Below are 15,925 nucleotides of genomic sequence, written 5' to 3'. Positions count from 1 at the left end.
TCAACTTAATCTTCCTGTACAACTGGGAAATGTTTAATACTTCACATTTAGTCCCACTTCTCATTAAAATTGCAGATGGATTTTGTAGCGCTGCCTTTTTTTCCCCTTTTTTTTTTTACCCATTCATTTAAGGTTCTCCATTTGGGGTAAATGAAATTTCCCAGGCTAATTAAAGCCTATTAAAGACAGGTAATGCCGGGGCTAGTGGCAGGACCATGACAAAGTGCTGATAATTGTCTGTCAGACTCACTAAATCCACCTGTCCTGCAATTATTATCACCCCCCCCCCTCCTTTTCTCCCTGCCGCTTCAGACACATTAATCCTCAAAGTGCATCCTGCAAACACAGATGTTAAATTCCAGACTGGTTAAGCTTCTACAGCAGAAAATGGACACATTTAAAGGTGCACAAAAACCACACATGTGGCAAAACTTTCCCCCATTTTTTTTTTTTTTTTTTGTATGCTCAAATAGTTTAATAAATTATCTTTATGACATGCTGTTAGAAGTGACTGATTCAGTTGTCTCATTGTTTGAAGAAGTTAACTGTAACAAAAGGGATTGGCAGCATGGACCATATGGATTATCGAATGCCTTTTGAACTAATGTAAATTAATAGACACTGTCTAGCCCGTGGCTTGTGGTACAAATGAATGTTATCTGTTTTAAAACAATGAGCGCATTGTCAGTGAAACTACCTGGAAATGTACGGACATTTTTCACTTTAGACTCTGAGGCTGAATAAGCTTAGCAAAACTTTTGCTTCGTTGAGTGAAAACGATCTTGTTTAATTGTTGAAGTCTTAAGGAAAACATTTGTCAGAAGCTAGCGTTGAACCTCCGACTGGGAAGGATTCTTGCCTGTGGTCTTGCCTTGCAGAGAACATCTGGACAAGCTACTAATTATATTTGTACTTTGGAGAGAACAGGTGCTGTTGTTAGTGGTGGGGGGGTTGTTGGCTACTTCTTAATCCCAAGCCAACCTCTAGAACCGAGCCCTTGAACGCCTATAACTATCGGAAGAGTTACACCAAAGAACTTTAGGGAATTGCAGTTTTTCTTTAATTCACACTTTCTGAAACAGTTAGAGCTTGATATTTACAGTATTTAAAGACGAAAACAAACAGCAAGTGCATACCATCATCGACTAAGTCAGCCAGTAGAGGAGTATGGCGTGTCACTGTGATAGTTATAGTCGGGGCATACCTTCTGCACCAGTTTGTAGTCTACGCTGTAAAATGCGATATAGATGCATATGACTTTGAAGGGTTTCGAGCACAGCCATGACACGTGGCTCTGCGTCTGCTCCTGATAACACACCTTGGACGGGTCAAAGCTGCACAGCGCAGTCTTCTTGTTGCGATCCGTCTTTTCGTACTCTATGCGACAGTTGAACGATTTGGTGTCTTTGGTCTCCAGCGTCGACTGCTGAGCAATCTCAAACTCCACCACCTTTGAAGGTGGCACGAGACTAACCGATACATTTCCCAGGCCGGTGGAATTGTGACGAAAGTAGACACTGAATGTGCCGTTTCCGTGATCCACGATCTTTCCGGTGATAAGCAGGTTGAGTTTGACGGTCTTGATGTTTGAGTGAAAGTCCCCCCAACCGAACATTTTTTTGAACTTGCCAGTCTTGACGATGGGCCGGCGTTTAGTTCTGGCCTGTGTTCCCTGAACATCTGTCTGGTTAGATAACCAGTCCCAGAAGTCCTCCATGTTCTGTAAATATGTCAACTCCCTCATGTTGCTCCTGAACTCAGGGGAGCCTCTGGCAAACAGACGCAGGGGGTTGAGGATTCGTGGGCTGGCGCCTGTGGGAGATATTTTCTGTTGGTTATCGCTGCCCCTCCACTCGATCAGTTCGGTGGCTTCTCCTTGCACTTTCTTGCATGTGACCTTTACAGAGAAGGAGGGACATAGGTAGATAAGAAAAACACAATATTAGACTTCAGATGCCAATAACAGTTCAATCAATAGATGTAATACCAGAAAATACAACATGGTCTTAGGAAAAAAAAAAACATCTGTATTTTGGGAGACATGACATTTCAGCAAAGATACAATAATAATGAAAAAAAACAAACCTTTTCATTAGGTAACTGAAAACTTTACGTCAAGCTCTTATTATACACTATAACATTCCTGAGAGACAGAGCTGCATAGAATGCGAATACGAACTATTACTATTTATTGCACTTAACCAGCTAAATTAGGCTACAGTCAGAACAAACCCCTCATTGAATTAAACATCCTAATTAATAGCAGATCTTAACTTGGGTACATTTCATTTATTCAGACAACTTTTTTCAGGAAATTTACTTTGATCTCCCGACAGTCGAAACATGTCAGGATATCAAAGTAAATTTCCTGAAAAATGTTGAAACCATAACGTATTATTTCAAAAAAGAAGAAAAACTGAACTGGAATTATTGAGTAGATTTCTATCTACAGCTTAGCTTTGGTGCCCTATGCATTTGTATTGTCTGCATACAGCCAGAAACGGCTCTGCATCTGGAACATCTCTAACGTTTTGAAGATGTGATGTTGAAGGTGTTACTATAAGAGCTTTTTGCTACAAAATGGAATTTAAAATTGAAGTCAGAAACCCTTACGTCAATGGTTTTTAGCCTGGGTTCAATCGAACCCCAGGGGTTTGTTAAGTCAGTCCTAGGAGTTCAGCAGGGGCCTAGACACACAAAATAAATTTTGATTGTAAACTAGTGTATTAAAAGATAAATTACAATAATAATACATATAAATTATAAAATAATTTACAAATATTCAAATGAGATGTTTATTAATATGTTATTGCGTGAAGTTCATGTGTTTTTGGTTTAGTTCTTTGAACACAGTGATTTAGTATGCAACTGATGCATGGTTCATTTTGTGCACAAATGAAAAGTTTGAAAAAAATTCTATTTAGTTTTTCAAATTACTAAAATTCAGAACCACTGTCTTAAATGACACTGAAGTGTGTGTGGTTATGGAATATTTCTGTCATCAGTTTGCGTATATTTTTCTTATTTTATATGTTTTTTTCTTTTTCTTTTTTTATGGCCATTTTCTTTTGGGGTTGCACAAAATTAGACCGATGGTCTTGTGTGACCCCCCCAGGCCTCCAGTTGCACATGTCTGTTCCCAAGCGCATCCTCTAATCTGTGTGTTGATGATGGTGGTAGAAAGCTTGATACACTGCCACAGGCCTTGAGAAAACGAGAGATCTGTAAAAAAGTGAAGGCAATCACTTCACTTTTATGCTTCTCAAGCCAATAACTGACAAATCATGGCCCGTGGATTGGACTTTTGTCATCCTTGGGGTATCAACTCTAATCAAGATGGAAATCTGTCATCACACGGCCCAATAGAAGCTTCGTTCAACCAGAAAAACGCAGTATCGATTCGTACGGACATCTTCCACTATCTGGACAGGCCAATCTTCTTCTCCAAACCTAATTTAGTTTTCCCCAATTTCTAGAAAAAATCCTTTATTAAGGAAATGTAATTTGATATATTTCTATTGAAAGTAATAATAAGAAAGTAAACAAATTAGTCATATACAAGATGTTAAGTTTAAGAAGCAGAAGAAGAAAAATAAGCATTTTTCTGCTGGACCAAATCCAGAGAATAGAGTGAACTGTATCAAAAAGTAATTTCAGGTTAGCCCATTGGTCTCATTCACATGTGGATATTCACTGTAATGTTACACACATGAGATGTTGTGTTGGCCTTTAACTTCACAATCTGTTTGTGAATATACATGACCGCAACAATCGTTCTACAACATTGGCTTTATAAAGTATTTCCTTCAATTAGTCTTCGCGAAAAACACATAACAGGAAAAACAAAGAACTCTTGACCAAAACAAATTCAATACAGTAATATAAACTTAACGTGACACAAATCGCTGGTTCATTACTTATTGTGGCCTCAAGTGCTGATCGTAAAGATAGAACGTATTGATTTGCAATCAGTCTTTAGACGTGGAGCCAAATGAAGGATTAAGGGTACATTAGAGCTGCCAGAACGAGACTCTTTCTTCGTAAAGGTCAAGCAGTCTGATTTAATTTGTTACCTCTCCTGTAGTCGGTAGAGGATTTTGTGTGTATTGTGATGGAGAATGATGACATTTAGCCAGTATTGTAGTGTTTTAGTACACGGGCATCAAGTGGGAATTGGTAGAAATGTTGGTCCTTTGATGGAGGGGCGCTATAAGACGAACTAAACCCCAAAACCAATTTCTTTCTGCTGAAAACAAATGTATTTGGGTATAAAGTAGTGTTGTTGATTGACTAAAATGTCAAGAGTTGGACTAAAGGATCAAAGTATTAAAATGTGGTGTATTTTGTTGTTAAAATGTAAGAGGGACTGCCATCTATGGGTTGAAATCCAGTTACTACAATTTAATTTTGCTATTGGCAGAGAAGAGGTTTGTGACATTATGAGCCACCACTGTTAGCCCCGCCCCTCCTTTTAAACAATGCACCTGAGGACTCTGAAATCCTTAGCGAGTTGGTTGGATTGAGATAATTGTGAATAGAGAGGTGTAGTGGGTATTGAGTAGCTAGTGAGCACAGCATAGATTGTTACGTAGGGATTTTAGAGTATAGACCAGGAGTCCCGCCCATATCAATTTTTTAGCTATTGTTCAAAGCATTTGCATGTTCAGTTATCTTCCACATAACGCACGTGTTAGGTCCACGTTATCTTTGGCCACAGGCAAGAAGTAAGTCTTCGCTGATCCAAGAGACGTGAAGTAAATCAACGCTTTGTTGGAGAAGTTCAGTTTAATTCCAAAGAGTGATGCCCACGAGCACTGTGAGGAAGCGTCTCTGCGGCGCTCATGTGCTTATTTTGGTTCATTGCAAAACCATACAGGATACCGCCATTTTCATGTGTCCCCGCGGTCGCATGTAAACGGGGATCGTTTTGAAAACGTTCCCGTGTGAATGCGGAACTTTTTGGAAACGCCGCGCCTCCAGGAAGCTCTCTGCTGTGATTGACATGTAAACAGACACGCCCACAAAGGTGAGCATGTCAGCATCCTTTGCGCGGTGCTATGGATGTATTTTCTGCAGTCTATGTATGTACCGGCAAACGCCCCGCCCCGCCCCCACGCTCTGTCTCATGCTTATAAAGCAGCATGAGCTCGGCTACGGAGTGGGTGGGAGGAGGGCGGGCCGTCCTCTGCCCCTACGTCACCGTGCGGGGAGGAGGAAGTCAGTGTCCCGTCTATAGACACGCCCACTCATGAATATCCATAAGTAGGCCACAAATCAGCCTGTTTGTGTAGAGTTGCTGAGAAAGTGACTTTTCAGAGGATAAAACTCTGGAAAAGTGTTCCGTGCGAGTTTGGGAAAATAAACCTGAAATACTATGTTTTTGGGGTTTTTAGAACAAATGGAGATGGGTGAAAAATAGCACGACATGGGACCTTTAAGTACTGTTTTATTTTTCAGAAAGGTTCAGGTTTTAAGTGTAGAAACTAAAAGGCAAAAACACCAAATGGCTATTTTCAGTGGATGGAGCTGTACGGTTGAGAAACTGTAGCTTACACCAGAAAATGCCACGTGATTTGTCGCTAGTCGCTTTTCAGAAAGAAAAAGTCAATCAGATAAGTTGTCAACACTGACTGAATCCATTGGGCAGTTTATCTCAATGCTAAATTCTTGGCTAGCATTTCAGGATAGCTTGTGACAGTGCAGAGCATTTGAATTTCAATTTACAAATATAAGTTAAGAAACAAATCGATCACACACATTAATTTCTAAAACTTGCAACATTGCCCAACTCTTGAACCTCCCTTTTTCTTTTTCTTTTTTTTTTTTTAGCACTGCAGTTAAGAAAGCTAAGAATAGTGCTAATCCAGCCGCAGCATTAAACTGTGATCCCACCATGTAGCTTAAAGCCGTTTAGCTGCAGGAGCAATCCTGGTCCACTTCAGATAAAGCTGTAATAATTCAGTGCAATAAGCTTAGGTATTGTTATTAGTAATTAGCAGTGGTGCAGTTCCTCTGGCCTGGTTGTGGGGATCACTGAGAGAAAACAGATGTTGAAAGTACAAAGCTGTGTTTGTTTGAAGACGAGACTAATTATGATTTTTGCTTTAAGCTGATGAGGCACATGTGTATAAAGCTTACTCACAAACTAGGTCCCTTTGCTGGAATTTGTTTTTTTTTACCTCATTACCTCATAGACTTTCCATTTTATATATATATATATATATATATATATATATATATATATATATATATATATATATATATATATATATATATATATATATATATACACACACACAAATAATTAGGGCTGGGTGATAAGGATCAAAATTCAAATCTCAATGTCAATATATGATATATTTCTCGAAATTTTTAACTTAAAGTAAAAATAGGCATTCAGAATTACATCTAACTGTGCTTTTCATGCTGTTCTGAGAAGAAACGTAAGATGTGACTCAGAAAATGAAAATGTAATATAAAATAAGCCAGTAATTTCCAACCTTTTTTGGATCGTGACCCCATTTTGATATCACATTTGTTATACTGTATTATATTTTTTATCTTTTTTTTTTTTTTAAATCAATTACTAGACATTTCAGGCGACCAAATTTAAACTCCAGGTGACCCCACATGGGGTCCCGACAACAAGGTTGAAAACACTGAAATAAGCTACAAAATAGAAATATACCTTTATAGGTGATGGTGTAATTTTCTATATTGCCAAAGCAGAAAACTCAATATATCTTGAATCTCAATGTATTGCCCAGCACTAATACAGTATATATATGTATATATAATTGCAGCTTTTAGTTTCCTTTGCTGAGGTTTTGGATCCCAGAAACAGCTGAATTTAGAGATGTAATGTATAATCAATATTTGCTGGGCTCTTCTTTAGCTCCTATGTTGCTTTAATGAAGTCAGTTGCTCCTTGTAAACAAACAGAGGAACTGAATTAAGAAACACTCCAATAATGTCCCTCTGTGTAGTTAATCACATTTCCAGTCATTTAATCAACCAATTCCCCTCTCGTGAGCTCAGCCGTTAATTTGACTTCACTTCTCTGTGTCACAATAACAACCGAAGCCGAACATCAAATCTGTTTGCATTTATTTTTCTCTTTTTTTCTCTCTCTCTTCTCTTCACTGCTGGGAACAAAAGAGACCCCGGCACCCTTTTTTTCTGTCAACTCAAATTGTTCTATCCGTTACACACTGCGTGTCATGCTGCGCTACAGCTTCAGAGGTGAAACTAAATTGTCTTTTAATGCAAATCTCAGGTGAGCTGTGTATAGGATGATTATAATGGAAATGAGAGAGGAGGTTTAAGTATGACGAGCAACTGGGGAAATTTCTTTGACAACAAGGGGCTCAGCAGAGGGGTATCTAATACTTAAATGCCCCCTGAGAAGAGTTGAAGTATAGAACCTTGAAAACAGGCCCTAACAAACAGGCTTTGGTTAGCGTCTTTCTCGCTTTCATCCCTTTTGCTGCACCAGAGGTGAAAGTGAAGTACTCACGTTACTGTAATTGAGTTGTTTTTAGGCAGTGGCCATCCGTACGGTTACCGTATTAATATACCGACATTCTATCCGTACGCAGCGCTCCTATTTGACCAGTTTAGGTCAATTGATAGGTTCCGTCATTGGCCAGTTTAGGTCATGTGACTAAGACTAAACTTAACCCTTACCCTAAAAATTGTTGCGATATTGGGTTATCACCTGACCCTAAACCTAACCCTAATCCTAAGACGCTACATACTTGGACTTCGGTAACTGTACCAATAGCACTGGGGGTTGACCGTACGACAGCCGTACAAATAGACACTTTCTTGTTTTTTACTTGTAATTATGTACGTTTTAAATTAAAGTAATTCATTACATTTCTACACCCAATCGTTACTGAGTAAATGATTTTTTTTTTTTTGTTTTGTTTTAAAATGATCAACGGACATTGTGAAATTACAAAAAAAAAATAAATGAATAAAAAATGAAATGACCAGACAACAATCAAATGCATCACATCATATTTTAAATAAGTAATTAATTAACCGTAATGCATTGCGTTAAAACAGCATTGAATACCGGTTATTTTCTCAGTTTTAGAGTTCATAAATTTAGCTTTAGAGCCTGAGAATTTTAGGATTTTGAATTTAAATCAGAATCAGAAATACTTTGTTTATCCCAGGGGGAAATTACTTGCATTACAGAGGCTACAGAAATATTACAAATAAAAAGAACAAACACAAAACAAAGAAAAAAGGAGAGGAAAAAATAAATGATAAATAATAAAAAAAAGGATTAAATGCAAGTGCACACATTACAGTAGGAAAAATAAAATATTATATTGCAATTACACAACAATCATTGGTGTTATTTTATTACATAATTGTACATTTTGACAAACCTTTTATTTTATACAGATGCCTTTGTTGAAAATAATTTCATTGTGCAAGATGTTTACCGTATGCAAGGGAGCCGTGGCCACATTTATTAACAAAAATAAACGTAGGGGGCAAAAGTAACTTGTAACTTTTACTTTGAGTACTATTTATTTGAGTTACTTTTTTACTTGTACTTGATTATTTTATGTATGACTTATTTGTACTTGAGTAGAATTTAAATCAAGTGACAGTACTTTTACTTGAGTATGATATATCAGTGCTCTTTACACCTCTACACACACACACACACACACACACACACACACACCAGTATACCTTCTTCTTCACCAGGGCTGAAGTGGTGTCTCCTAAAAGCAGCCGTGAAGAGTTTTTTGGACAAAAAGAGGCAAGGTCTGATGAAGGAGAATCTACAAAAGCTTAATTAAGATTTCTTAATCGGTGCCGCCGCGCTAGAGGCGTCGTAGGGCGACTTGAAACAAGACATTATTCTGATAATAGCTGCACACATTACAGAGCTGAAAAACACCAGACCTCATTTCATTAGCACAAAGTGACAGAGGTTTCTTTTATACATGCTTGAACTTTACATACAGCCATTAAGTTATTATTCCACCTACACATACTCTGCTAAACATCACCATTAAGACTTCATTCAGGGCTTTTAATGAAGTCAGTCAAGAGAAAAGAAAAAACAAACCTATTTCTATTTACATCCAATATCACCACTTTGTGAGAAACTGTAAAAGCCGCTAATAGCCACTCTTTCAAATTAATATTCAGTGTAAGATCTATGAACTACTTTTATACAGAAATCACCCAAGTTTTCATATAACCTGTCATCAGATTTAGTGGGAAAGTGCTAATTGTGATTTACACCTCTACCATCTCAGCACAAGATGTTTTCAAGCTGTCTGACAAGCTTTAGATATGTTTTGATATTAACATTTTCTTTTAATATTTATTTAAACACCTATTAAAACACAAACTGAGCATTTAAATCATCCCATAATTAACTAGAAATACTAGCATACATATACATATTATAGAACATTTATTATGCAGGCTACTAAATGTTTTACAAAATCTTAACCAAGAAAACAAAGAAAAGGATTATATCGACTGTAAAACAGTATAACACGATATGCAACACTGAAAGACTTCACAACAACCGCGTAGTGGTGATATTGCTATTGTTAGCTACTGTAAGTGCAGTACACTCTTCATTTAAGGATAAAATAACACATGTTTTGAGTTTTCTTGCTTTAGTAACGTCATTAATTAGCTTTAAAAGCGCTAAATTGAAACGAATAGTGTTGAGTTTGTCTAAATAATTTAATGGTAGCATCCAAACCGCTAGCTAACTACCTGATTCGCTATTATTAGCATAGTGAATTCTTAAACCCAATGCAAAATTATTCAGACAAACGCAACACTAACACATTAACCGTGTTGTAAACGATGCTAGCTAGTGCTTAGCTACCATACAAATTTCGGTGGCTAAAGTGCTCTACAGTGGCTAAAGGAAATAACCTAATAAACCTCCAGTATTGGCGATGCTATATTTGATCTTTTGCAATTAATATTCACTACAGCTACCTAAACGGATGGCTACTTAGATGATGACTGTTACCATGAAGGTTAGTAGCTGTTGAACGTAAATGTTTAATACGATCTGACAAAAGCTCTGTTTACTGCGTGTCCAACACTTTTAGCGACTAAAAGCATATTTATGCTGTACCATCCATAAAAAAATGGGCAGACTCTCACAAGAGATGGCCTATAAACGGATTTTATGCTTGAGATAGTTATCTGTTTGTTTCTAGCTTTAATAATGAGCTATTTTAATAAGCAATTTATTTTTAGGGTTAAGAACATTGTCAGTTAATTAAAACTCTTTGCCAGTGATCATTCTTGGTCAAAGCAAAACATGACAGTAAAAAGATATTCTTCTTTTCTTCTTCTTCTTTCTTGTTAGTGGCGCGTTGCAACCAGCTTAAATATGTGCATATAATTACCTACTGTACTGGAGTGTGTAAACATAACGTAAAATATTCTAAAAGAAGCTTGGCTGTAAATACCTTTTCTAATATCCTCAAACTTGTATTTAAAAAAAAAAAAAAAAAACAGATTTAGAGTTAAAATGAGAAACTATGTAGATTTGTGTTGAGGTTTTGCACAAAAACGTGCATAAAATGACTTTTGTGTAAAGCTTTCACAGATGTCACATGATGACTAGATGACTGAGGAAAGCAGCTGGAGATCCTGGTGTGTCTACTAGGGTGACCATACGTCCGGATTAACCGGGAGACGTCCTTTTTTCATGTCTTGTCTGGGGATGTTTTACAAGTTAATGAGACCTTGAACGCATCTCAGGGAACACGTTAAAGACAGGTGTCACGGTCTGAGTTTACCTTGTACTGTGATCGATTATGAGCATGCCCACTACCGGAAAATTAATTTTTGCTAGTTCCGCTGTGAGTTTTGCTACTTCCGCCGTGCTGAGATTGAAAATTCAATTTCAAAGCTCATGTTATTTGACGAGTGCTGAATGGCTCCTTTTTGGGGGGAAAAATGTGCAACTGCTCAATATACGAGACAGGAGAGGTTCCAACGTCACAAAGAAAGGATAGACAGCTTAATCTTCTTCATGGTGAAGGGTAATTCATTTTCCAAAAAAACATGATTATAATATACATTGCAATAAATAACAGTTAACCTAATGTAACTTTACAATAATAAGCTGTTGTATTCATATAAATCTGATCATGACAATCATCTTTTTTTTTTATCGATAGTCGACTGATGTGATTTTTTAAGCATTTTTTTAAAATCACTATAGCAATCTCTGTGCACGGGTACATCTCAGTACGTAGCAGTCACGTACTGAGATTGTAAGAAAATCTCAGTAAGGAGGTAAACTCGGACCGTGACACCGTTACATTTACATTTCACCAGTTTCTGAAAGCTAAGAAGTTGGTCTTTACAGTCAACATGGTTCGTTGTGGTACTGTTTACTCATGTGATGGAATCATTAGAGAACAAAGTTATGCAGGTTTTTTTTTAAGTGTACTTTTAATGTTTATTTACATTTTCATTAAGCCTTGAGTTTTTGGTTGTATAGCTTTAATTTCTGGGAGGAGATGTTTCTCATTGTTTCAGTGATTGAGAGATTTTAAGAAGGTTCATATGAGATTTGTCAAGGACAAATTGTCATGATGCATAATGATGGTGTTTTTTAAAAGTCCAAAGAGATGAATTTTTAAACCTTATGGACAATAACAACTTATTTATCTACTATATTGTATCTTGCCGTTAAAAGGTAGATTCAAAGAAATGTCGAGTACTTTATGATTTGCCAAGGTCAGCCCAAGTGTCCTCTTTTTTTGAAAGTCAAAAAATGGTAAAGGTTGATGGCAAAACTTGATATTAATGGTACATGTAGTGTGGATGAATCAGCCTCTCCATTTGAACTGTAATGAGCACTATATGAAGCTGGCTGCTGCGTGTCTTGTAGCTAGACATATCTTTTACATTTAGAGGTCTGACATAAAAGTAATTGCCATAGTGACCAGAAGTAGCCTCTAGAAAGTTGTTAAGAAGCCTTGCGACATCTGGCTGTTAGATGATCTGTAGAGATGCTGTTGCAGAGAGAAAGGACATTGTGCTCAGCGCCCCCAGGGTTGTTTTCATGACTGATAGAGAAAACCTTCAACCTGAAACAAGTAAAGTGCGATGCTGACTCATGACTTGAGATGAGTAAATTAAGATCATTCCTCTGCAACATATCTGGAGCTGGAATATTTAGGCTTTGATACTACGGCGTATTAGGACCACATTTAAATAAAATAAAAATCAGGGAACTACGAGATTAAAGTTGCAATATTTCAAGAATAAAATTCATGAGAATAAAATTGAAATACAAACAGAATATTGTCTGTCGCGGTCACTTGTGCATTATGGAGAATGTGGAACTTTTAGTGAGATTATACTTCTCTTCAAGTTTCACACATGGTGAAATACTGAGCCTTTTGACCCATCACCACCACACTATTATCAGTTAAACAATAATAAAAATAGTAATGCTTTAGATTTTATATAGCGCTTTTTCATAGGCACTCAAAGTGCTTTACATTGATGTGCATTATTCTTTCTTGTAGCGTTATATTGCATTCAATTGAAGTGTTACGTTGCATTCAACGGGGACCATTATGTACGATTGAGTTTTTTAAGATACTACTTCATTCTCATGAAATTACGACTCTATTCTCGACATATCACGACTTTATTGTCGTAAAATTGACTTTAATCTAAAAATAATACGACTTTTAAGGGGCAGTACTATGAAAAAAATCACTTCATAATGGTTTTGCTACAGTGATATACATTCCTTTAGCTTCATTCAGAGGGCCAAAGTTGAAAAAGTTCTGTTTCTTTCCTCTCTTGTTATTCCACATTTTGTAAAAAGTCAGCTCCAAATGGGCGAGTTGGATTTTTCTCGCGTTGTGACATCACAACGCGGAAACTCCTCCTCCTGACAATCCTGGTTCCTCCTACCTTACATAAGAATGTGAGCTCCTCCCTCTCAAATGACCTCTGTTAATATAACAGATAATGTATTTTCGTTAAATAGATAATCCAGTATATAGATAAACCGAAGAGTGCTCACAATCAGTTTCACTTTTAGTAGCCGTTATACTGCCATGTATTTCCTTTATGGGATGATCTGACATGTTTGTGACCCAATGCGATGCAGCGGTTGGACAAAACAGTGGACTATCGTCTTAAATTGACTTGGCATGAAGGCCCTAAAAACAGCCTGTGTTTAGTAGCGCTCTGAAAGTGACTTTTAAGAGGGCTAAAACTCCAGAAAACAGGCGAGTTAAAATTAACCTCAAAAACTATGTTGTTGGGGTTCTTAGAACAAATGGTGATGGGTGAAAAATAGCATAATACTGGACCTTTAATGCTCAGATTTCCTATTTTAATGTGACCCTAATAAGCCGTCGTACTTTGAATATTCGAAGTTGATCTTTGTTTTTTCCAGCCCATAAGTTTCAGATTCGTTTCTGGGGGACAATTGGTTTTGGGCGTCTTTCTCACAATAAACACAATGGACAATTAACCTGCTCATCAGGGCATACGGAGCCGTTCCAATGATGCACTTCACTGTTCTTCATGGATTTCTGTGTGCAAATTGACCTAACTTTGGTGGGGCAATTCATTTCCATGCTAATTTCCCGTGTCTGAAGCTTCATTAACTTGATGCGCTTTCCACGTAGTAACAATCTGGCCACTCCGCAAAAAAAGCAACAAAAACCCACGTCTGCCTACAGTAATACTTTCCCTTTGCTGTTGCTACACAACACCTGTCACATAGAGCTGCTACTAAGCCGATGCTGTGTTTTCACTGCTGATTGCCGCAGAGCTTGGATGGACTGCAGCATTCTTGCTTTTTAAAGCTTTCAAACATGACAAGTGGCCCTGTCCACCATAAAACTCTGCTCTTTTTACCCAATGTTCCATCTGAGCTATCAGCCTCCTGATGTTCCTTGCGTTGTATCGTTTGTAATGATTCACACCAAGAGCCGTTCTAAGAAAGAGAAAGACCCCGGAGGCGAGGTGAGAGTCTACACATTCTCCCGGAGAATAGATTGGTACTCAGACTCACGCTCCACAGACATCACTTTTAATCAGAGGCTGTCCGGGAAAGCACATGGCAGGTGCTTCGGTGTTGAGGTGGATCACAAACGGCAAAATCTCACCGAGGGGCAGCTTATTGAATGTGTGTGTGTTGTATTTCTACTACCGACCGGTATCATCTTTGAGGCCATTAACACCTGACCTCAGTGAGATAGAGACAAAAAACAGCCTCGAGAATCATCACCATGATGCTGAAAACGGCCTGTTTGAGTTTAGACCATCGCTATTTAGAAAACTGTAGAAAATTACACACTAGATTGGACTTTTTTTTTTTAATGTATATCCGAGGTGTCAAAATAATTTTACTTCGGGAACACAAAGCAGTTTGAGCCACAGATTATAGGCAGGAAAACAAAAAAATTCAACAGTAGTTTGCACTTCCACGTATAAATGATGTATAAAGTTTGTGAGGCACTGACTACATATACTGTAAACCATTGCATCAGAAAAACATTTATTTTTTAAAACATATTAATTATGAACAAATTCCTCATGTTCTACTACTATTTATATTTTTCATGTTACTAGTGAAAAACTAATAAACAAAAATGATTATAAGACACAGAGGCAAGTTACAATGGCCTCATGTAAAGGATTTTCAGTATTTGCGAGTTATTAAATTACCCCAATGTTGGGGTCCAAAATTAGTTGCATTAAGTAAAACTATTTCATATCCTAAGAAAGAGTAACATTTATACTATAAATTCAAGCAGAGATCATATTTGTTTCTTACATTACCAGATGCAGTTATGGGCAAATTAATATTGTTAACTTTTTTTTTTTTTTTTGGATTTCAAGAGCGTGTCACCCAAGAACCAATGCATATATGTGACTAGTTATTAGTGATGTGAACAGTCTATGTTCACAGCTCAAAGCTGATCACATTACAGGGAGCTGAGACATATGCTAAGTTGTTTACTGAAGGCCCAAACATGTTCCAGACCCAAGACAGACAAACTTTTTTCCAATTTTGAGGAGCTGGCATGTCCACCAGATAGGATGTACAGTATATATATTACTACACAAAATTTCAGTTTCCTATGTGATGTAGCTCCTGAGATATTGGAAGCTGAAAATGGAAGAAAAATAAAGACGTTTGAAAATCAACACATTCCCATGTGATGGATGAAAACTGCATGGGAAGTCACTGCAGAATTTTCACCTAAATGTCCTTGATTTTGTGAACATTTTTTAAAAATTGAATTTGGGGAACTTTTGTGGAATAATTTACATAAAACTACTTTATTTAGAAAAATTGAGAGTTCTTTCAACAATTTGAAATTTAAAATGACTGCCATGATGTGATATAAGCATAGGAAAACTGTGATTCCTGTAAATATTGTTCAGTATCATTGAATTTGCATAGTCTGATAGGCTGAGATATCTACAACTGAATTATTTGACCACAACAGTGATTCATGTTTTCTCTGTCATTTTTACTTGCGGACCAAGTTAGATCCTCTAAATGGCCGGATTTGGCCCCACGCACCTTGAGTTTGTCACATGTGATGTACAAGCTACAAAGACACTGTACACACACACACACACACACACGCGCTGCTGATGTTTTTTCTTTTTCTCCCTTCAATCCCGGCAGCATCTCCACATTATTATCGGCGCAAAACATCACTTGAGCACACCAGAGACAGATGATGCTTCATGATGGTTGTGTGATTGGTCATGGTGGGAAGAGGTTGTAGTCGAGATAGTGGAAAGAATGGAAGAGACATCAGTCACTCACTGAAGTATAAGAGACTAAACATTTCTAACTGATTCGGTGGAGTAACTGAGGAGCCAACCCAACATTTTAGAAATTTTAGAGCTA

The 15,925-nt window shown here is 37.3% G+C and overlaps 1 protein-coding gene across 2 annotated transcripts in view; it reads right to left on the bottom strand.

Moving 5' to 3' along the window:
* Window positions 1-465: 465 nt before the first annotated feature.
* The window catches only part of nxph2a (neurexophilin 2a), a 28,024-nt gene continuing 12,564 nt past the window's right edge, over window positions 466-15,925 (bottom strand). For both annotated transcript variants that reach the window (XM_028436219.1, XM_028436218.1), the window contains exon 3: window positions 466-1,897. In XM_028436219.1, the coding sequence (XP_028292020.1) occupies window positions 1,151-1,897 (747 nt within the window). In that variant the 3' untranslated portion in view covers window positions 466-1,150. The remainder of the gene's footprint in view (window positions 1,898-15,925) is intronic.

This window comes from Gouania willdenowi, chromosome 21, assembly GCF_900634775.1.
Source record: "Gouania willdenowi chromosome 21, fGouWil2.1, whole genome shotgun sequence".
Lineage (NCBI taxonomy): Eukaryota > Metazoa > Chordata > Actinopteri > Blenniiformes > Gobiesocidae > Gouania > Gouania willdenowi.
This window is presented reverse-complemented; position numbering and strand designations above follow the sequence as displayed.